General features: G+C 42.7%; 2 protein-coding genes and 1 long non-coding RNA gene across 3 annotated transcripts in view; 1 reads left to right on the forward strand and 2 right to left on the reverse strand.

Annotated features, from left to right (window-relative positions):
* LIN9 (lin-9 DREAM MuvB core complex component) overlaps positions 1–794 on the reverse strand; it is a 44490-nt gene extending 43696 nt beyond the window's left edge. The window contains exon 1 of the mRNA XM_020786547.3: positions 662–794. Coding sequence (XP_020642206.3) covers positions 662–740 — 79 coding nt within the window. The 5' untranslated portion in view covers positions 741–794. The remainder of the gene's footprint in view (positions 1–661) is intronic.
* On the forward strand, positions 354–10523 carry LOC144585805 (uncharacterized). Its single transcript, XR_013540366.1, has 2 exons — positions 354–486; positions 10311–10523. It is a non-coding gene; the product is annotated as an uncharacterized LOC144585805 (long non-coding RNA).
* Positions 3711–22518, reverse strand: part of PARP1 (poly(ADP-ribose) polymerase 1) — a 53565-nt gene continuing 34757 nt past the window's right edge. The window contains exons 13-23 of the mRNA XM_020786545.3: positions 20948–21143; positions 18110–18238; positions 16902–16985; positions 14757–14879; positions 14164–14292; positions 13320–13418; positions 10845–10997; positions 9363–9490; positions 9124–9185; positions 6498–6612; positions 3711–4246 (exon numbers count right to left, since the gene is read on the reverse strand). Of these exons, the coding sequence (XP_020642204.3) occupies positions 4165–4246; positions 6498–6612; positions 9124–9185; positions 9363–9490; positions 10845–10997; positions 13320–13418; positions 14164–14292; positions 14757–14879; positions 16902–16985; positions 18110–18238; positions 20948–21143 (1300 nt within the window). The 3' untranslated portion in view covers positions 3711–4164. The remainder of the gene's footprint in view (positions 4247–6497; positions 6613–9123; positions 9186–9362; positions 9491–10844; positions 10998–13319; positions 13419–14163; positions 14293–14756; positions 14880–16901; positions 16986–18109; positions 18239–20947; positions 21144–22518) is intronic.

Raw genomic sequence — 22518 nt, forward strand, 5'->3', positions numbered from 1 at the left:
GTCAGCCCCCTCAAAGAGGATGGCTGGTCAGGGACACCCCCTCACCACCACCACCCCAATTTTTATCTCCCCTGTGGTGCTGTACTCTGGGTTTCATTCCCCATTTGGAGAGGTGCAACGTCAGCGCAGTGCCACCCAGCACCCGGTAGACAACGCTTCTTTACCCGGCTTAAGAGGGCGTGTTTTATTCTGTGGCCCGGCCTGCCCCAGGTCTCGGGGTGCAGGGCGCGGCTCTCCCCCAACGGGAGAAAGGGAGGTTACATAACAGAGGCTTCCGGCCCTGCTCTGTTGGGCTCCCAACCCCCCCCCCCCAATACGCCGAACGGCTTCCCAAAGAGAGAGCTCGGGGGTGCGACACGAGAGAACAGAGCTAGGCCGGGGCCAGGCACTGAGGGAGGAGACTGTGGCTCCGACCCCGCACGGCTCTCGCTCCAGTCCCCACAACAACAGAAGGAGCAGGAGCAGCAGCAGCAAGAACAGCCAGCGGTAAGCAGGCGCCGGCGGCAGCGGCAACAACAACAACAACAAGAGCGGAGCGATGCTTGTGGCTCACGAAAGGGGCGCAGGAGAAGGGTCCCGTACCCGGAACCATTACTTTAGGAGCAGCGGAGTAGGAAAGGCCGGCCGCGGGACAGAGCACGGGGCACAGGTCGCTACTCACTCTCGTCAGGCAGCTGATCCAACTCCGCCATCTTGAAGGAGCCGCGCCGCTTTTTCAAAGGCTGCAGGTCGCGGTGCATTGTGGGGGAGGCGACTCAGTCCTCCAGCCTGCGTGACTGGAGAAACGGGGGAGGGCAGGGCGAGAGGGAGAGGGACTGGGGTGTGTGTGTGTGTGTGGAGGCCGCGCTAGCGGTTCAGCCTGTCCCGGTTTCTCCAAGCCCGAGGCGAGCGGGCTGTGGGCTTCGCGCGCCGTGCCTGTGTAGCTTATTAAACCGCCATGAGATTTACTGTATTCTGCTTTTTCATGAGGACTGAAGCGGGGCGAGGTGACGGCTGGGTCCTCCGGCAAAACCTTCGTGCATGGTTCTGTCACACAGCGGGACTCGGGTTTGGACGTCATTTGGTACCGACTTAATTGAGCTGTCGGAGTCTATGCGCTGGGAATCGGGCGTCGTGAGGCGGGACGTAGGAGGCAGCCCTCACTTCATAGTCACTTTTCTTAGGTTTGTGTGTATGTCTGGAGTTCTTTAGTCCCGTACTGTATCCGAGATCTCCCGTTTCCGCTCCTTATACGGCTTTTAATCTCCATTATACAGTATGTACAGGGCGCCACCCGTGTCTTTATTTGGAAAACTAATGTCTCATTGTAAGCGGTGGGGTTGACTCCTTTGTACACGAGTAAGCCCTACGCATATAATGCTATAAATACAGGCCCGCTTTTAAAGTCAGAACGCGGATTAGAAATCGCAGCCTCCATAACATACAGTTTTCTCTTTCTCAGTGGTCCAAGTTACGATTATGTAAAAATATTTTGCTGTACAGCCCTTAGCCTGCTTAATTCGTTTCCAGATACATATTTTAACTTTGCACCTTCCAGATGTGCTTGTGCCTTCTGGCCAAAGTGGTTGCACGCAGACTCCTATTTTGCTAATCTGTTCCCAACACACAAAAGTCTAAATGCCTGCAGGATTAGACCAAAGGGAGTATGGCCCAGTTCCCAGCTAGATGTCTGTGGAAATCCCACTGGCCAGGTATTTTAAGATTCACCCCATACTGCCCCTTCCATACATTGCCATTCATATCAGGAAGTGGTAGTATCAGTCATGCTGTACCACTGCCCACTTCTTTAGAGGCTTGGGGCTCTAATTATATCTATTTTATATGATTGGAATAGGATATACTGTACTGTATACAGTACATTGGTTTGTTATGTGCAGTCAAGTTGAATCTGGGGTACCGTGGTTCCCTGAAAACAAGACAGGGCCTTATATTGATTTTTGCTCCAAAAAGCGCATTAGGGCTTATTTTCATGGAATTTTTTTTCCTTTACAACAACTTACCGGTACATTTATTCAAATACAGTAATGTCATTCTTGTTGCTGCACGATGGTGGAGGGTGGGGTTTCACTTAACGGGGGCTTATTTTGGAGGTAGGGCTTATATTACGAGCATCCTGAAAAATCATACTAGGGCTTATATTCAGGTTAGGTCTTATTTTTGGGGAAACAGGGTATAACTACCTAATAAGGTTTCAAGGTATAGGAAATACTTAAGAGTGGTTTTTAACCATTGTAACTTGTTAGCACATTTCAACGGCTAACTGGGGATTTCAATCCAGAATTCTTGAGTCCTAGTCCATCACTCTGGTTCCTACATACACAGTGGAGAGCAAATTTAAAAGTAGAATTTTAGTAAATGACAATTATATTAAGAAACAATCTGGAATTAGGTGGTATAAGAATGTGTACCTGATAGTGTACCTGTCTAATGGAGCAGTTATCCTTTTTCCTCATGAAAGTTACCTCACATTGAAAAGTGCTCAGAAACTTCTGAAAGAGGTATCGGTTGTTACTGAAGCCCCAGAGAATACACAGAAGCATTGTGGCAGGCACTAAGCAGCCTATCAATATGTGTTGTATGTGACAGTGGCGTTATTCCTGCTTTTCTGCTTACAGACTGGAACTTGTAGAGGTCGTATAGAGCCTAAGAAAATATAGGTCAAATGTGTATGATCAGCCAGTCACTTAAAAGAAATTGGGAAATCAATATCAAAATATATAAAAGTTTAGTATTAAATATTTAATATTTCTGTATTTTTACTGGCAGCAATGGGGAGAGGTGCATGTGGGATTTCTGCCAAAGTAACTTGGTTGACTTCAGAACCTGTGACTGTATAAACCTAGTTTATACAGGGTACAGAACTTCAGCTTTTTTGGAGCAGTATGTAAATTTATTTGGGACATAGTCTTGGCCTGCAGAAAAGTAGTTTAAAATACAAAAAGCTTGTAGCATCTTAAGGCTAAAGTGTGCTATTTGGTATAAGCTGTTGTAGACCTTAGCCCAATTCATCCTATTAAAATATTTATGCTTTAATTAATTTTTATGCTAAATCAATGGTGTCATAAATGCATTTGCATCCCTTTTCACAGATGAGCTGAGAGCAGAGATCAGGTTTATGAGATGACAAGCTTGTGCTTTTCATATGAACCAGTTTTAGGTGGTGTCCTTTTAATCAAGGTAATGCATACTTTCCCATATGATATGGGGGCATTACATGGCATAACACTGTCCCCACTGCAAGATAAAGGCCATGTAACCTCAGATCCTTTGGTGAAAAGGTCAGATGGCTGTTCTGTGCAAGTTCTGGTTCATGATAGCTAAATGCATGAGAAATGTGATGGCACACAGGAGGAGGATAGAACAAGGTACGAGTACTGGGTTGGATGATGCAAAATCACTTGGCTTTTGCTGGTCATTATTTGGTAAACTGTTCATGGGGGTATGTGTATAGACAACTTTATGTGACTTTTTGGTTCACTCAATATAGTATCGTAGTATGAATTGTAAACTTTGGTTTTGCTTGATATCAATGTTGTGACTGTCATCCAGTGGAATTCCAAGGGCGCTGAGGAGTGTGTCAGGATTGCCACACTTGCTTCTGTCATGCCACTGACTTCGCTACACAAATATTAATCCTGGTGCATTAACTGACATAGTATGACCACAGGCCTGGACTGAAAGCAATAAAGGTTTTGCAGCATAAGCATAAAGACTTTGTAAGAAATTAGCTTTTATTTTTACTTCAAAATAAACACGTTTAACATTTATTCATAATAGAAGCTAAAGATGATCTTTTATTTTTTTTTTAGAAAACCCAAAATGTTTTTCAACCATTCTAACTCTATCCTCCCTATCTTTCTTACAAAAAGGCTAAAATCAAGAGTATTTGGATTTCTTTTGTCTGTCAGTTAAAAGACACTCAATAGCCCCCAATCTAGAAAAAATCAAGGGGAGGCAAAGACAGAAAAAAACCCACAAAATTCTCATAATATTCAATTCTATTATGTTGCTGCATGTGCATAAAAAACCTTGCTAAGGTGATGGACTAAAGTTAGATTCAGCATTGCTCTGCAACGTATTTCTTGCATCTTAGCAGCAGGAGTCAATGCTTAGGCATTTCAAAAGGTTTTACAGTATTAATGTTTTAGTAAGTCCAGTTCTTGTTCACCAGAGTGATGTCTTATAATTGAAATCCAGTTTTAGCAGGTACTTCAGATTTACTTGAGCAACATCGTAAACAATATATCTAAAATAATGCATTAAGGAAAAGAAAATTTTGAAAAAGAGTTTATGAAGAGCATTATTGTTATGTGACACTAAAGTTTTTGCACAATCAACAGAAAAACAAAATTGCTTACCTCTACCATTTTTTCCGTATTTTTATGTAGTCATATGTATGGAGGGCAGTTTTCAAACCATTGTAGAATTTCTAGAACTCCTGCCTCCTTCTTTGATCACAAAGTTCTCTGGCCCATTTTCAACATTTTAATGGTACCTTCTTTCCTTCCTTGTGCCTAGTCTCAGAGAAAACCAATTTCATAGGGTCTTCCAGCTCTTTCAAACAGATTTTTAAACTGTAAAGAAGACTGTAGCAGGAACGAGTGCTCCCCCACCCAATTCCACTATTCTGCTCGTAGAAGTCCAATGCTGAATACAACACAAATGTTTTAAGTGGCTCAAAATAAAATATACCGTAAAAGTACAAATACAAATCATTAAACACTACTGTAATTAGTATGTGTGCAAAAGAAATTGTGGAAACAGCTGCGGCTATGGGGCATGGTACTGTAATGCAACTAGTCATATAGCTGGGGCCATTTCCACGATTTCCTTTCTGTGTACTAATTTCAGTAGGATACTTGCCTTTCATTACAAACTGCAGCAGCTTAACCATTCCTAAAGGCTGCCAAATCAAATGAGCGTTAATAATCCTTTAATACTGTAGGAGAGATGAAGCTCTGTAATAGCCATAGTGCAGGAATGAGTGATCTCAGTGGGCTTAAAGGCTTGAATTCTTGCCCCCAGACCCTCTCATAGGCCCCACCAAGCTTGGAAATGGCTTGAAATGCTCACTTAAAAAAAAAAAGACAAATACTTCTGATTTGTATTTTGTTTTTTTGGTGGGTGGGTGGGTAGCCTTGACCCCTATATGCTGAGATCACCGCCTATTTTTTTCTCTACTTCAAAAGCAGGGATATTTTTTTACTGGAGACTTCTAAGGTTTTCTTTGGGGTGGCAAAAGTACCTTTGCGGAGGCTCAATTTTGCCCACCCCTCCTAGAGGGCCACAGTCGAGAATGTCTAATTCCAGGTTGTCATAAGATTTAACACCCGCAAGAGCAGGCATCCAAAGCAGCAGCTCTTCTGAACAGCAAAAAGCCTTGTGGCAGCTTAAAAAGCAACCTCTACGTTCTGATTAGCTGTTACTAGTTACCCCTCAAGATGCCACAAGAGTCTTTGCTGCAGCAGACTGACATGGCTAGTTTTCTGGAGCTGTCCTATATATCCTCACAGCTGAGGATAGGGTATTGATATTGGAATACAGTGGTGCCTCACAAGACAGTTTTAATTTGTTCCGTGAAAATCGTCGTCTTGTGAAAAAAGTTGTCTTGTGAAAAAATAATCTTGCATCGGTCAAAAAAAAAAAAAGGCTTGCGAAGCATTGGTCTAAAAAAGTCTTGTGAGGCATCGGTCTCAAAAAAAGTCTTGTGGAGCACGGTCATAGAAAAAAATGTCTTGCGAGGCACCATAGTGATTGCAAAAACCAATCGTCTTGCGCATGTGCAATCGTCTAGCGAGGCACCGCTGTAAATGTTCTTTTAAGTGTGCTAGATTATAATGTTTACAATTTTAAAGCTCAAATTTGGTCAGCTTTTTTAAAAAAGTCACTGGAATCAAACTGGCAGCTATCATAGGTGCAGGAAAACTAATGTGCTTACTATATTCTCCAGAACCATGTAGATATGACTAGGTAGATGGAGCAATTATTTGACAACGCAAGGCATCAGCTTGTGCCTATTGCATTCATTACACCATGTAATTTCTGAACTGTTGCGTAGAGAAGTACAGCATGTTGCAGAAGTATCATAGACGAGGTCTAAGTAATATATAGTACAATGATCCTTTTCTCCCGCAGGAAGGGATAGAGTCAAAAAATTTACAAACCACCACCCCAGCTGTTGACTGATAAGCTGGGAGCATAGCTCTGTCAGAATGATAACTACAGAGAACAGATTTTCATTTCAGACTGGGCATGGGTGTGGGAGAGACTGCGTGACCCCTTATTTTACTTCCTGACTGCTGAAAGCCAAGGTCATCATATAGGTTGTTTTCCAAACTGCAGAATAAACCACCTGCTATAAACCTCACAAGCTGACGTTAAAGGTCAGTATTCCTTGTGGACGGCAGCTTTTAGCTGAAAGCAGTCAGCCACCTTGTGACAGGCACAGAGGCAGACTCTACTCTGATACTTCTAGAAAAATGCTTTTCAAAGGATACTCATTATACAGAAGACAAGTGTTACTAACTCCAGAGGGAATTCCAGGGCCTAAAGGAACATCCACACCATCAAGTGATATAGTGGCTGAAGGATCTGGTGCTGTTTTGCCCAAACCTACATATGAGGAAAACAAACAAATGAAGTTGATAAATTCACATGTACATTAAAATCATTCAAAGCTGATCTGATTTGTACTGCAGTATTTATGATTCCGGAAAATAGGAAAGGTGCTGAGAAAAATACTGTGTTCTTGCTCACAAGATTTAAATAGAATGTTGTAGCTAGATAACTGATCAATCCAGTCTGATTAGACCTCTGCTAGAACCTTCTGTCACACAACTTATATGTATCATAAATATTTCCTTCACTCCCATCTCAAAAATGCAATGTTGGAAAGGAAACATTTAGGTACAGTACTAGAGAAGTTGCTGAGTTATTAAAAATAGCGCAGACACGCAGAATTCAAAGCAGCTCAGCATGGGTTTTCCGATCGTTTATGGGAAATAATATCTCTAGAAGATTGTTACAGTGCTGTGCAATACATCTGGCCCCCAACCTTTTCGGAACGGCACACCAGTTGGGGGGGCAGGTATGAGGCTCCCAAGATGGAGGCCATGATAGGACTGCCGTCGCTCCCGAAGAGCACCCACCACACACAGACCTCCCCCCCCCACCATCCCCTCCGCGACGGGAAGAGAAAAGCGTGGAAACCCCTGATTGGGGGAAGGAAAGCGTCGGATCCCTCACCCTAAACAAGGGGGTAGATACCCATGACCTGGAGGAGGTCATGAAAGAGTTAAAAATCACCAGGGGACCGGGGCGAGTTCGGGCGGGAAACAGAGGGGAGGAGATTGAAGCAGGGGTAGGGGATATAAGAGAAAGACCAAGGGATATTCCAGGCGGTTGGGAATGGGTGTGGATGGAGGACCCCTGGACCCACAAGTGGGAACAGGTCAGGGTTCCTCATGAGGAGGCGGAAAAGCGCCGGCAGCTCGGTTTGAAACCCCGACCCTCATATTGGGGGGAAACGGAAGCTAGGGAGTGGAGGAGAAAACTCCGTGAGGAGAGAGAAGCGGTTGCCAGGGAACTTGAAAGAAAGAAGCAATGGCATATCGCCGAACTGAGGAAGCTGGGGGGTTACCCGGCCCTTGGGGTGCCGATGGAGGAGAGGGATCCTCCTGGGACGGCTGGAGTGGGGACGAGGAGACACTACCCTTGATCTCCTTGGAAGAAGTTTTGGACCCTGGACTGGAGCCTGTGCCATCTACAACCGGCCCCTGGAATCCAGAGACAACGAACCCTTTTGTACATAGTTTGTGGACTCCGTTAAAACCGAGCCATGTGTTACAAGAATCCTTGAACCCCTTTGTGGGGGGAAACCCAGTTGATGTTAATGTTGGAATAAATGTAGAACCTTTTGACTTGCCGCCAGTGCCTCGTCCGTTTATTGGGGAGAAAACAGTTCACCCCAACGAACCCTCACAGCAGGGTCTGTGTGCAGGGACACACCCGCACTTGTGGGGTGTGTGTGGCACGTTCACGGATGGGAGTGGCGTGCTTGCGGGGGGATGGCGCGCATGTGTGGGTGAGCGTGGTGTGCTCGGGGGCATGGCACGCTTGGGCGCATGCATGGGTGGGCATGGCATGCTCACGGGTGAGTGGGGCATGCATGCACGCGAGCTGTCCACGCCCATCTGAGAACGTGCCCGCTCACCTGCGCATGTGCATGCGTGTGGGGAGGGGGACAGGAAAGCTGTCTCCACAGTACGGTCCTGCGAAGCCCATGGACCAGCATGAGGCCACGGACAGGGGTTGGCGACCCCTGCTATACATGTTTACTAAGAGGTATCAATTGTGGCATTCAGTGAGACTTGGCCCCCGTATCGATTTTTAGGATGGCAACTTTAACACTGAGGAATCCTTTTTTTAAAAATTGTACTTCCAATGATCCAATATGCACAGTTGTTCTTCCTTAGCATCTGAAAGATGCTCACTAGTCCCTTGTCTGCACAAAAGCCATACGGCCATCAATGGAGCATTTTCCGGCTTGCTCCAATTACAAACTGCAATTTGTAATTATTTACTTATTATTAATTCATTCCTGCATGTTTCTTTAACAAGATTTTGCCCTGGATTCCTAAAATTCTCCTACACAATCTATCAAATATTCCTTTGGGTTGGTCTTCCTGTGTTTTAAAAAACAGCACAGTGACTTATGCAATCCTTTACTCTGAGATTGAAAAGGTGGCTGGATCTAGGTACAGCTGCAAGCTTTCCTGTTTAGCAGGGAAACTGGACTTACATCTCCCCATATCCAAACTCCCAGATCGATCTAGCATAGCATATTAATATTGATGTATGAAGAGAACTATTTTTTCATTTCTGCTAGCTCTTTGATTTGCACTTAGTTAAAATGGACTATTCAAGTTTAGCTTTGCCTTTTTTATGTAACATCATATTAGTCCAATAATTTAAAGAAATTATTAAGCAATATACAGTAAGGCCTGTCTTTCTGCACAATGCTTAAATAAATTTAGCCGAAAGTACAGAACAATTCCGAATATCATATAAACTGAATATCAAATTTGCCATAGCATTGTAACAATATTTCCAGTAAGATTTTACCTTTGACACTGTGTTTTCCTTTCGGGAGCTTGGTTATGTGGGAAGCATTTTTAAGTTCATACCTAAGAAACAGAGAGGAGGATTTTCAGAGCAGTACATTTACTCAGAGCTGACAAACAGCTTTAGGTGAATGAAATCATTTCACCACTTTCAAATACAACACTTCAGTATAAATCATACTTTATATGTAAATTTTGATGTAAGTACAAACACTCCTGTTTTAATAACACATTACTCACATATTTCCAAGGGCAACTTCTCCAAGCAAGATTAAGCCGACTGGGTCAGTCTGAGAGGTATGACAGTAGTTGGCACTCTTGGATACCATATCCGCAAAATAGATACCCTTACCAAACATATAGCCAGTCTAAAAAGAAAGCAGAAGTTGTATCTTAAGAGGAAATTTTTTATTTCCCAAAAATCACCTAAACAGAGAAGTCTAGTATGAAAATAAAGATACTAAAGACAACCTACATCTCCTTGTCCAGTGAAATAAACCTGAAAATATATCAGTATTAGTTATATGCTCCAGTGTATCACATTTGGTGTAAATCTCAACAGTGAATTGCCATAAGTTAAGAAGTAAATCTAGACTTTTGCTGTTGTACAATTTGCAGACATACCACTAGTATTTATTATTTGTTGATTGATTACATTTATACCTTGCCTTTCCAATGGAGCTCAAAGTGGCTTTCAAATTTTTAAAAGAACAAAGACAGATAAAATCATATTTCGCTAAAAAACAATAAAATCATATAAAGCAGTTCCAACGTAAAAGGATATAGATTAAAAACAACACAGCAGGGCAGATTAGATGCTATATGCCCGTTTAAAAAGATGAGTGGACGGTCTGGCTCCATGGGGCCGGACCCTCAGTATTTCCACCTGTGCAGGGATATTCGTATTCATCTACGAATACCCCCATCTCTAATTATAATGCTCTGGACTGCATAGAATGATTTGTTGCAAGCTGGTGTACAGATGTTATGGCTTGAAAGATTGAAATACATTTGACACTCAATGCCATCCTTAACTTTAGTCTTCATTACTAGTAGCTCTGTTACAAAATCATTCTCCTTCATGTTTATTTTCTGCCTATAATTAGATTTGGATTTACATGTCTATAAAGGCCACAGTAGAAGTGGGTGCTGTTCTACTTATCACTTTCTCTATCAAATATTGAGCAGGGAAGGACATTTCTGAAAATTATATGAAGACACCTTCCAGGAATGGTAGTTCTGCTCATAGAAGATGCCTCCCATGAACCGGGAAGAATGTTTCCTTTTCCTAAGCCTTCTGTATCACAGGCAAACTCCATTCCACAGGTAAATTTTGTCACTTTATTTTTCTTTTTAAAACAAAGGTTGACCATAATAGTTTAAAAATAATAAAAAAACAAATCTTACCAAGGTTTCAAATGTAACAGAAAGGAAAAAAATTGGAATATGAATGTATGCTTAATTTTCTCTCCACATTAATAGGGACCCGGTGAAATAATGGTCCCAGACATTATTAGAAGACTAACATCCGAGGTAAATAACTTGTGTCTGTGGTAAGCCTGAACCACATTTGAAATGGCTTAAAATGATAACTTTCCAATATCTGGCTAATTATAAAGTTCTATTATTTCTATTAATAACACTCAGACTGAGTTTTGGGGGCAGTGGAAATTTAAAATGCACCATTTACATGAGCAAACAGCAAATTAGCATTTTACGTACCACGGGAGCTTCAGGGGGAGCAATTCGGAGACCCTGGGACAAAATACCAGCAAAATTGGTAGTACGAGAGCCATGCCAGAGCAACTGGCGATTGTGTAATTCTTGGAATGGCTTGTAACGCTGGCTTTCTCCTTCACGCCCAATCTTGAAAATCTTTGTAAGGTGAAGAACAAAAGATTTAATGTGTGGCAGAACAGTATTTACTCTCAGGTATTAATGAATCTGTGCACATAGAGCTACACAGAGCTTTTTACTGACATGAACCTGCATATAACAGTTCACATTCAGATACTCCCTCTAGGAATAGGATTTTCAAAATTACTTTTGGTTGCTGGGAGAGAGGAATTGAAAACTGAAATATTTCACGCTGTATTTAAATACAAGAAATGTATTAAAACATTTGAAGGGTTTCAGGCTGATGTAAATGCATTAGACAGTTGCTTGGAAGGACTTCTAATTCAGCATGCTAGTTGGGATCTTGAAGTCAGTTGCAGGAGCCAAAAGAAACCACAAAATATGTTCACATTGCCCAATTTTGTCTTGTTTTGTCCCTCTCCATCCCAGAACTAGTCTTTTTGAGGCTTAAATTTGCCATTTACACCAAATATGTGTAATTTTTCTTTTTTAAAAATAATTTGGGGTGGATGGGTGGGTGGGGGAAATACTTGGGATTGCTCTTGTCTGATATAGTTAGACCACCCATCTCCCTTGACTTTAACATGCATACCCTAAAAACAGTTGCTTTTAGGAAGAAAGATACCAACTGATCCCAGATATAATATTGTTTAGTCCCAAGTTCTATACACCTGAGCTCTCATTTCTCCCTAAACTGCAGAGTTAGGTTTAGCTTTTTCCCTTTTAACAGAGAATGTGCACAATTGTACTTAATTCTGTTTCACATTTTTTGACAAATTTGATACAAGTTGCTGAGTGGGTGAACTTCAAGGCAGAATTGTAAGGAGCCTGGTCTAATTTCTATTATAAAAAACTGGAGGTATCACACAATACATCCATTAGCCTTGAACAGTGGCAGTCAGGATGGGATCTGGCCAGTCTCTTATTTTACTCAGCAAAGAATATGCTGGCTGTTACACTGGCTGTTACACTGGCATCAATATTTACCATGGTGAATGCTAACCAGAGTTCCATCCTAGCCATCATCTGACACAACATCAGCTTCAAAACTCTATTTCAAATTCTGCTTGACATGGGATTCTGGCAAGCAATAACCACGGTACCACGTCGACCTACAATTCAGACTCCTACAGCCAGCGTGGCCACTGGCTTTGCTGGCTAAAGGGTTCTGGAATTTGGTAGTCCAAAAATGTACCTTTTCTAAGATCTAATTTCAACTCAGTTAAGATAGTGCAACCTTCTGTAGCCATAAAGGTCATTTTGATCTACAACCTTGTTTATTTCTCATAAGTACTAGTCTTGCAGATGGGTAGTTTAAATAATGCCAAGTCATTTAAGCTAGTTAAGGGCACCAGCCCCAGGAAGTAGGACAGATAAACCTAAGTAACAAAAGAACTTCTATTCCTTTATTACAGGTTTGCATACAAAACATGTATCTACTGTGGACCCTCGACTTACAGACGGCTCCACCTGCGGACTTTTTGACTTACAGATTTTTCTGGCTGCAAAATTGCACTTCGACTTGCGGACAGAGAAATGACCTATGGACCAGAAGGGGGAGGCGGAGAAAGTGCCAAATTCAAATTTGGCGCTTTCCCCGCTTCGCCCTTCTGCTCCATAGGCCGCCGATTGTGCTTCCGCATGCCTTCCAGGGCTTCTACGCCGCCATGGAAAGCATCTTGGAGGTTCCCCCCCACCGCTGATTGTGCTTCAGAGGCACAATTGCCAGCAGCGACCTCTGAGATGCCTCCCATGGCGGCGGAGAAGCCCTCCGGAGGTCCCCCTTGCTGCCGATCGTGCCTCTGGAGAAGCTCCGGAGGCACGATCGGCGGCGAGGGGGACCTCCGGAGGCCTTCCAGGGCTTCTCTGCCGCCATGGGAGGCATCTTAGAGGTTGTCCGCTGCTGCCGCTGGTGGCTTTCCCAGGGTACACTGGGCCTACCCACCGGGAAAGCCCACCAAAGGTGGCGGACGACCTCCAAGAGGCCTCCCATAGCAGCGGGGAAGCCCTTGGAGGGCTTCGGCAGTAGTGATGGTGGCAGTGAGGGACCCCTTTGGACCGGTGAGGTGCTGCTTTTTGCATTTATTTTCTTTTTTTGGTGGTGGGGGTATTTGTTCTTCAGCCCGTTACGGATTAATGGGTCTTCAATGCATTCCTATGGGAAATGGGCCCTCGACCTATGGATTTTCGACCTGCGGCCACCATTCCAATACAGATTAATTCTGTAAATCGAGTGTCTACTGTAGTTAGGTCCTTGGCACAATATAGAATATAATAAGTAATGAACGACAAAGTGTGTAAAATAATCAGTTCTGTACTTCAAATATTTTCAGATCCTACCTCCGTGACTTTCAAATCATAAGCATTGTGGGTGCTTGCATGGGTATTCTTCACATACTGCTTTATGATCCTGGCTTCTTCTGAGTCTTTGTCTAATACCTGTGAAGAAAGTTAACAAAAAAATTAACCAAGCTGGAAGCCTTGCTGGGCATAAAAACCACAAATAATTGCTATCTATCTATCTATCTATCTATCTATCTATCTATCTATCTATCTATCTATCTATCTATCTATCTATCTATCTATCTATCTATCTATCTATCTATCTATCTATCTATCTATCAATAAAAAAATAAATAAATAAATAATCGTGCCACAAATATATTAAGTAAAAAAAATGTGTACATCAGAGAATAATGGATGGTGAAGTTAGGTTATGGCTCTTTGGAACTTTGAACATTATGTGACAAACTGAAGTTTTTAAAAATGTTGCTTTGTTGCAAGGCCAAGCAAGTAAGGAGTAAGGATACAGAATAAAAATGTTATTTAAACATAAATGCCATGTGTTCAATAGAAATGACAGAGGTCTTGTGTAAAGAATAAACATTTTATATAATTTGATGACATGTTTTGTGTTATTTCTTTGGTACTTTTGGAGTGCTTGAAGTCTGGATAAGCAATTCAGGATGTTATTTAAATCAGTCCATCCATCCATCCACCTATGGGTGATGGTGGGATAGACATGGGATTCTACAGCGTAAGGTTGTTGTTACAAGTGTCTAATATTTATAAGCAAATAACTACATGTGCTGTTGAGAACAATCCATCCAATCCTGCCTGGGAAAGTTGAAATCAATAAGTCATTACTATATCCAGTATTCCCCTTTCTTCCACATTTACTTACCTTTATGTCTGTCTTGAGCTTTTCATAGTTCACATCTATTGGATCTTTATCCCCATCTTGACCACCACTTCTGAGCAGGCTGTAGGCAACTTCAATATCAAGCAGATTGTCGAGCATCTCCACTTTGGACTAGAAAAAGTAAAAAATTAGTTCTTGGAGTGAACATATTCAGTGACCTTAAGGCTTTTTAATCCAACAGAACCTGAAAAATCAATCAACAACTTCCCATCAGAAGAATTTAAAAATAAAATTCTTAATATTTATCCAAGGAGTTCAAGTAAGTAGATATAGTTCCTCTGTTCCACCCTTCTTCAAACTACTGGTTTGTCCTTACAATGCTGCGAGGAGAATTAGGTAAGAAAATGGTGTCCCAGAATACTTTATGCTTGATTTAGGATTTGAAACTGCGCCTCTCTGGTGCAAGTCAGCCACTGAACTGGCTTAGAAAGGCAATGTTGAGTGCAACTGAACAACAATGATTAACGTCATATTATCTTCTAATGAACATCTTCAGTTACAGTTTCTGTGATTTTCATGGTTGAGTGCCAGATGTCAAAATGCTGTTAGTGACCGAGCCCCCCCGCCCCAAATACCTTAATATAGTCCAAGTTGTTTAAAAGAGGAGGCTTTTTCATCCCAAAATCATGAGGGATGAGAGTGTAAAAGCGATTTGAGAGATCCAGTATCTGTGACTCTGTGCCACCATTGGAAACTGCCTACAAAAGGAGGAGGGAAGCAAAATATAAGTGTCAGCCAGTTAGCATGCAAAAGTGTAGTCCCAGCTCGGACTGTTTAAAACACTGATAACCAAACATTCTGAAGTGTTAACACAGCCTTCCACAACCTCATACAGTGGAGTCTCGACTTACAGTCGGCTCCATTACATACTTTTCAACCTATGGACTTCTCCGGCCGCAAAATTTAACTTGGACTTGCGGCCGGAGAATCGACCTCAGGACCAGAAGGGGGAGGCAGGGAAAGTGCCAAATTTGAATTTGGCGCTTTCCCCGCCTCCCCCTTCCAGTCTGTAGGCCATAGGTCGTGCCTCCGGATGCCTTGCAGGGCTTCTCCACCGCCATGGGAGGCATCTTGGGGGTCCCCCCCCCGCCGCCGATAGTGCTTTGGAGCCACTATCAGCGGCGGGGACCTACGAGATGCCTCCCATGGCGGTGGCGAAGCCCTGCAAGTCATCCGGAGGTCCCCTGCCGCCGCCACTGCTGCTGGGAGCCGAGCCACTCTGGAGGCCTTCCCCGCCACCATGGGATCTCTTGGATGTCCCCCACCACCACCGATAGTGCCTCCAAAGCAGGGGGAGACCTCCGAGAGGTCTCAGGCAGTGGCGCCGAAGCCCTCAGAGTCCTCCGGCAGCGGCGACGGGGGACCCCTTGAAGACTTCAAAAAGGTAATTTTTTAAAATTTTATTTTCAATTTGTGTATGTGTGTGTGTGGGGGGTGTTTCTTGGGCGAATTGTGGATTAATGTGTTTTCAATGCATTCCTATGGGTAATGCATTTTCGACTTGAGGACTTTTCGACCTACAGACCCCGTTCCAGTAGGTTTAATTCAGTAGGTCGAGACCTCACTGTATATTCCAGATCTTGAACTACAACTTCCATGATCTCCAGGCAGCATAGCGAGTAAAGACTGAAATTTTGTGAATAGTTGCAAGTGTTACAATACTATACAGCAGTTTCTGATTTTAAGCAGAGGTTTTTATTCAGCTGTTTCAGTTGATACTTTGGGGGTTGTTCTGAGAGCCATAAATGAAATAACTCAATAGCTAAACAGGACCTACATAAATAGAATACTAAACTGGAATTCTTATTACACACTCAGAACTTGGATGGTTCTAAATTCCTATTTTATGTCAGATAACAGCTTAAATCAACTAGAAAGCATCACTTTATGAAAGCTGTCAGTCCAGCTTAATTTCAGTTGCTTCCCCTATCATAAACAATAAATTAAGAATATTCTGTTACTGAATGAGTATTTATTTATTTATTTATTTATTTATTGCATTTATATGCCGCCCATCTAGACATAGTCTACTCTGTAGAGTAGAGAAGTCAGGATGTAATCAAACCATACCCTTCATGTGCAGCTGTTCTGCAATTTCTAGCAAGAAAAAAACAACAACCAAAGTACAGTTGTGCCCTGCTTGACGATTACCTCGTTAGACGAGGAAATCGCTTAACAATGTGTTTTTTGCGATCGCTTTTGTGACCACAAAAGGATGTTTAGATAGGGAAAATTTGCTTTGCGATGATCGGTTCCCTGCTTTGGGAACTGGTTTTTCGCTTTACAACAATCAGAAAACAGCTGATCATCGGGTTTCAAAATGGCCGGCCGCTGTTTAAAATGGCTCCCCACTGTGTTTAGGAAGGCTTTTTCACAAGACAGGCACCGGAAAATGGCTGCCCTATGGAGGATCTTTGCTGGTCGCTGAGGTATTTCGCCCATTGGAATGCATTGAACCGGTTTTCAATGGGCTTTTTCATTTCGCTTGACGAGGATTTCGCTCTACAGCGATTTTGCTGGAACGGATTATCCTCGTCAAGCGAGGCACCACTGTAATGCACTCCTTTTAATATATAGCCAAGAGTTTATATTGTCCCTTTATTAAAGTGTTCTCTTTATTTAAAGGGTAATTTTTACTGAGGGGGGGGGAAGGTGCTGATAATTCAGTTAACTCTGTCATGAATGGTATATGAATTATAAAGGTTTTCTTTTATGCTCACCTGCTGCACCTCATTAAGAATGGAATATGCACTCTGGATCTGCCTCTTGCTTAGCTTTCCCAAAGGCATCTTTTGGAGGTCAATCTGACAATGAGATAAATGGAATAATTAAAGAAGGATGACATTATATGAAAATAGGTAAAGGTTCCCCCTTAACATTTTTAGTCCAGTTGTGTCCAACTCTAGGGGCGGTGCTCATCCCGTTTTCAAGCCGTAGAGCCAGCGCTTGTCCAAAGACAGTTTCCGTTGCCACGTGGCCAGCGTGACTAGGGAACGCCGTTTTACCTTCCCACCGAGGTGGTACATATTTATCTACTCGCATTTGCATGCTTTCGAACTGCTAGGTTGGCGAGGAGCTGGGACAAAATGACGGGCGCTCACTCCATCACGTGGTTTCGATCTTACGACTGCTGGTCTTCTGACCTTACAGCACAGAGGCTTCTGCGGTTTAGCCCACAGCACCACCACGTCCCTTGTATGTAAATATGAATGAAAATACGTAGGAGAGTAGCTACTGAAACATATCACTTACTAGAAGCAGCTGTATGCCTCTAAGAGAAAACACAGAGAATCTTTTGCATGAAGAACTAAAATGGTCAGATCTGAAGACAGAGTAAAATTCTCATAGAACTTCATCAGTTTCAGGTGAGGAACTGTTTGAAGATCGCCACCCACTGAATATTGCATTCCATAGGAAAGCTTCTCAAAGGAGAGAAAAAGATGCACGGAGAGTTTGCAGGGGTATGCCAGGTTGCTTTCAGTCTATGATAGTGAAAAACACTCCTCATGGATTACTTTAATATTTGATATTTTACTAAAATCTATGTTGAAAAACATATAGTGGGGGGAAAAGACTGATTCGCTGATATATCTGCTAGAGGAGTAGACAACAGGTTCCTTCCAGGAGTCTTCACCTTAATCAACCCTAGCCAATGTCCAGCTCAAAATATCTCAAGGGCACTAGGCTTCTTATCTCTATCTCAAAGCTATGGTCAGAGAAGCCATATTAGCTTTTCACAGAGTAATCTGCAGCACTTCAGGCCATGTGTGTTTATACTCCTTCCCCTTCTGCCAATGAATGCTCTGTGAAAGAGGCATGGACTGTTGGGTTGTAAGTAGGTCTGCTAGTGTGAGATTCTACTGCTGTTATGATTACCCAGTCAACAAAAGGAGGCCATGAAAGGGATTAATCAAGAATAATTAGTAACCTCAAATTCCACCATCGCTTTCTTCATGCTTTCCACATCAAAGATCATCTTAATAAGGTCCTGAACTGGCTTTGGAAGCTTTGATTTTGTGCCTGCACTCACTTTCAGTTTCTTCACTGCTTCTTCATCCTAAGGTAGCAAAGCGGAAATCTGTGAGAATCACATTAGGAAGCAAAAATGCAATCTGAACCAACTTCCTAGAGAGTAAGAATCCAATTTTAAACACATTTTACAGGTAAGAAGTTGTCCATTCAACCCAGCATCTAAACAAAATCTGAATCTCTGCATTTTAAATACACTGGTTTAAAAGGGGGAAATCATCATTCATCATAGAAACTAGTTTCCAATCGTATCCAAATAATTTACTCATATTTTGTCATCAAAATACTTTCAGCCCTCATACTAAGAGTTTGCATGTATGTTAGAACTTCTAACCACAAATCGTACTTCTTTTGGGGATGGGAGCCAGAAAATAATTAAGAACCAAATAATCAGAAAGTTATTTACCTGTAACTCTGGTTCTTTGAGTGGCCCTCTGTGAATTCACACTAGTGGGCTAACCTGAGCAGAGCAGCTTCAGAAACTTTCACAGCTTTAAGCACTTAGTGCCAGGACCTCCCCTACACCAGCTATATAACTCCGCCCCCGGCACCCAGTGCCTCAGTTCTAAGGAACCAACCGCTGCTGCCCAGCATGCTATGGCACACGTGACGGACAGCGGGGAGGAGGGCGGGACGTGTGAATTCACAGAGGACCACTCAAAGAACCAGAGTTACAGGTAAGTAACTTCTCTTTCTCGGCATCTGTGAATACACACTAATGGATGTCTGGCAAGCTGACTAATCAGGAGAAGGGACGTCACGAAAGTGCAGAAGCCAGAAAATACCTTAGGCAGGAAGGTCAGGTCTGGCTGTAAGGTTACTTTGCAGAAAAGAGGACCTGCTCTTAGTGTAGCCAATCCTCCAGCCCTGCAAGCTTAAAGATATCGCCAGGAGAAAGGCAGTCTTGAGGGCTGGCAAGCGGAGTGATGCTGACATCAAGAGTTTGAAGGGAGGCCTCATAAGCTACTGAAGAATTAATAGGAGAGACCACTGTTAGTGGTCTATAGGCAGGGCACATATTCTCCAGGAGGTAGAATGGGCCAGTCCCAGGTAAAACAGGTGAAGGAGAAACTGACGGAATGTGTCCAGAGACATTGGCCTAGTAGGCAAATGTCGTCTTGATGCAAAGTGACAGAATACCTACCCATTAAAGGAGTAGGTCAAGGTGGTAGAAGGTTTGTGAGCATGACTGAGCACGTCTGTTACTGTCAGGGAAGACTCCAAGCCAACAGGTAGAGGGACACAAGGAGAATCACTGACAAGCGCTGATGGCGACCAGAGCTGCAGGGGGCCCTTTCTTCTTCCAAGGACAAGCTAGGGCTGCTGGCGCCCAGCTTTCTGCAGAGTTAGCTCAGATGCTGTCCTCTTCATTTTTGACATGAAGAGGAAGATTGCAAACAGGTGAGTAGCTGTTGCTCTTGAGCCTGGGGGTAACCTTGCTAAGAAGGTAAAAGAGACCTTATTTCTTTAAGAGAAAAGCCCTGAGGGCTCCAAAGCCAGCTTTGTAAAGCTTTTACAAATAATACCTAGGGCTGGCTAGTGCTCTTCCCCCAGGCAGAAGAAACAATTTATTAATGAAGAAAGAACAAGGGGAGGTCAAGGAGAGGAAAGGAATAGAATGGAAGCTGCTGCTACAACGGTGGTCAAAAAAAGAACTGAGGCACTGGGTGCCGGGGGCGGAGTTATATAGCCAGTGTAGGGGAGGTCCCGCCACTAAGTGCTTAAAGTTGTGAAAGCTTCTGAAACTGCTCTGCTCGAGTGCAGATTAACCCATTAGTGTTTATTCACAAAGGCCACAAAGGAGAACCACTCTAATGTGATGTTGGCCTGCATATGTTTAAAACTAGCACTACTGCATTTACACTTACTGTCTCCTGCTTGGCTAGTAGTAAGATGAGCTGGAGAACATTTGGCTTTCCAGATGTTTTGTTCTGGATCCCATGCCACTGGCTATGTTTGGAAGGCTTCTGAGAGCTGAAGTCCCAAACACATGGAGGGCTAAAGGTTTCCTACCCATGGCCTAATTAGAACAACTGTACTCACAATGTAACATTGCTCTGATAACTAGGTTCATCTTTTGCAGGCTAGTCTTATTAAGATTTACTGTTAATTGATTTTCAGCAGAAACATACTAGGTCATTTGAGGAACAATGCATCTGATTTCTATGAAATTCCTCCTTTACCAATAAGGACATTAATCAAAGAGAAAAGATAACATCCTTTTGGGAAGAGGGGACAATTGCCTGTTTGTGTATTCCTATGTGTTTTAATCCTCCTCCTCTGCAATTCTTTCATCCTAAACGTAATAATAATAAATAAAAACGAGTAAGCCCCACTGAGGTTTACTTACATCTGAGTAAAAGCTCACATAGGACTGTTCCTTTGTGTAGAATGCAGACTTAAGAGCAAACCAAGTGAAAGTTGACTAACTGAACCTCCATGGATTTCAATGTACCACAGTATGACTTAAGCCTGGATATGTCTGGATATAACCAGGCTTAAGTCATGTTTGGGAAGTGGGGCCTTATCTTGATTTTTAGGTTCATTTTAAATGACCCAAAGGGTTTTCTGAAGGCATGAGCTTGACTCAGGATGGGGAACAGAGAACATGTGGCTCTCCACATGCTGTTGCACAGCAAATTCCATCTTTTGGCACTAATGACTGCATTGCCTAGAATTTCTCCCTTGTTTTTGGCAAAGAAATATATTTTTTCTTTTTGGAGGGTCATAAAGTTACCTGTCCATAGTCTATTTCCAGAGGGTAGAATTTTTTGGGATATTTAGTGAAATTTTTTGAATGCCAGGAATTGCCTGTCTTCTCTTCGTACAAATTCAGGAAGTGTTCAGTAGCTTCCTCTTTAGAGGACATCTGCTCTAATTTGTTGCTTCCAATAATTGTTCCAACACGACCCCAAGAGCGGAAAACCCAGTATCTAAAACCAAAGGAAACAAGAAGAAAATAGGTAGTTAGGTTAAATCAAACTTAAATCAAACCAGCAGTTTGGTGAGGGGGGCATATAAAAAACGTACTAGCTCCCATATGGGCCAAGTAGCTATATCATTATGTGATCTGGCAATAAATTTTTATGACCACCCAAGAACTCCTCAATCCTCTTTCGAAAGCTGCCAAAAACCAGCTCTTCCCAGCCACTTTCTTATCTGCAGTGATTTTGACATCATATCATTTTATTTAAATTTGTTCATAACTGTTTACACCTTTTTTTAACCTAAACTGATTCAGGGAGTCTTCCCTCAGACTGATTACCTCCTAGTTTCCAAGGAAGTTAAATGATGGCTGGAAACAAGGAAGATCATGAAAAAGAGAGAACAGCCTCAGAATGTATAGCTGTAGAGAACTACAACAGCATTTGTGGATTTAGGAACTAAAAGCAGCTCCAAGAAAGAAAAGCTCACAGATCCTGCTTGAGTAGGATTCCAGGGGGCTTACAGAAGAGTTAATAGAATTTGCAGAGCAATGAGGCCAAGACATTTTGCTGCCTGGGGTGAAGGACAAGAAGGGACATGCTCCATTCCGTGAATGAATGCTCACAGCACTGATAGTTGAATCTTAAGTCAACACTACCAGTGAGACAGCATCCTCCACTAACCCAGAGTCAGCAGGGTAGACATTCAGATACCTTCCTGATAAAAAAATGGATACATGTGAACTGACTGGAATACGTGATCATGTCCAAGTCATCCAGAGAACATCTGAAGAAGCAGGCAAGCAATCTGTTATTGCCACCGAGACAGAATGGCAGCTTTTCAGTAAGGCACCTTCCAGCAACCTGCTGTTAAGCTGGGTTGGCCTGAAACAGAGGCAGCAGCAAATAGTAACCTGATCTCATGTGGCCTTTGACCTAATTCTCAAAGCCCTGCACAAATGATCAGATCTTTGCCAGAATGATCTGTCCTTCCACCAGTAGCCTCCTTGTGGGAGGGAGAGAATGGGGTAGCAAAAGAAGGAGAAAGCGGGTGGGAGATGCTGGATTTCACAACCTCATATGTTGCTTTCTAACTTGAATGCCTGGGAGGGACTGTCAGTCTGTACAGCATTAACCAATATTTCTCTCATGGAACAGAATTTAAAAGAGCTCCATGAGAGTTCTTTTCCCCCAGAAAGTCTATTAATGTCTGTTGATGGTTGGTAGGAAAATGTCTGTTAAAGTATACTGAAGAAGAGTTGTTAAAAGTAGTCAAGTACATTATTAGTTGTTGATATATTCACAATTCTAAGTAAAATGGAACATTTGTATTCTTTATCTTATTAATGTCTCAGAGTGTGTCACAGAGACTGTAAGTGCCAGT

The sequence above is a fragment of the Pogona vitticeps genome, chromosome 1, assembly GCF_051106095.1.
Source record: "Pogona vitticeps strain Pit_001003342236 chromosome 1, PviZW2.1, whole genome shotgun sequence".
NCBI classification, from domain to species: domain Eukaryota; kingdom Metazoa; phylum Chordata; class Lepidosauria; order Squamata; family Agamidae; genus Pogona; species Pogona vitticeps.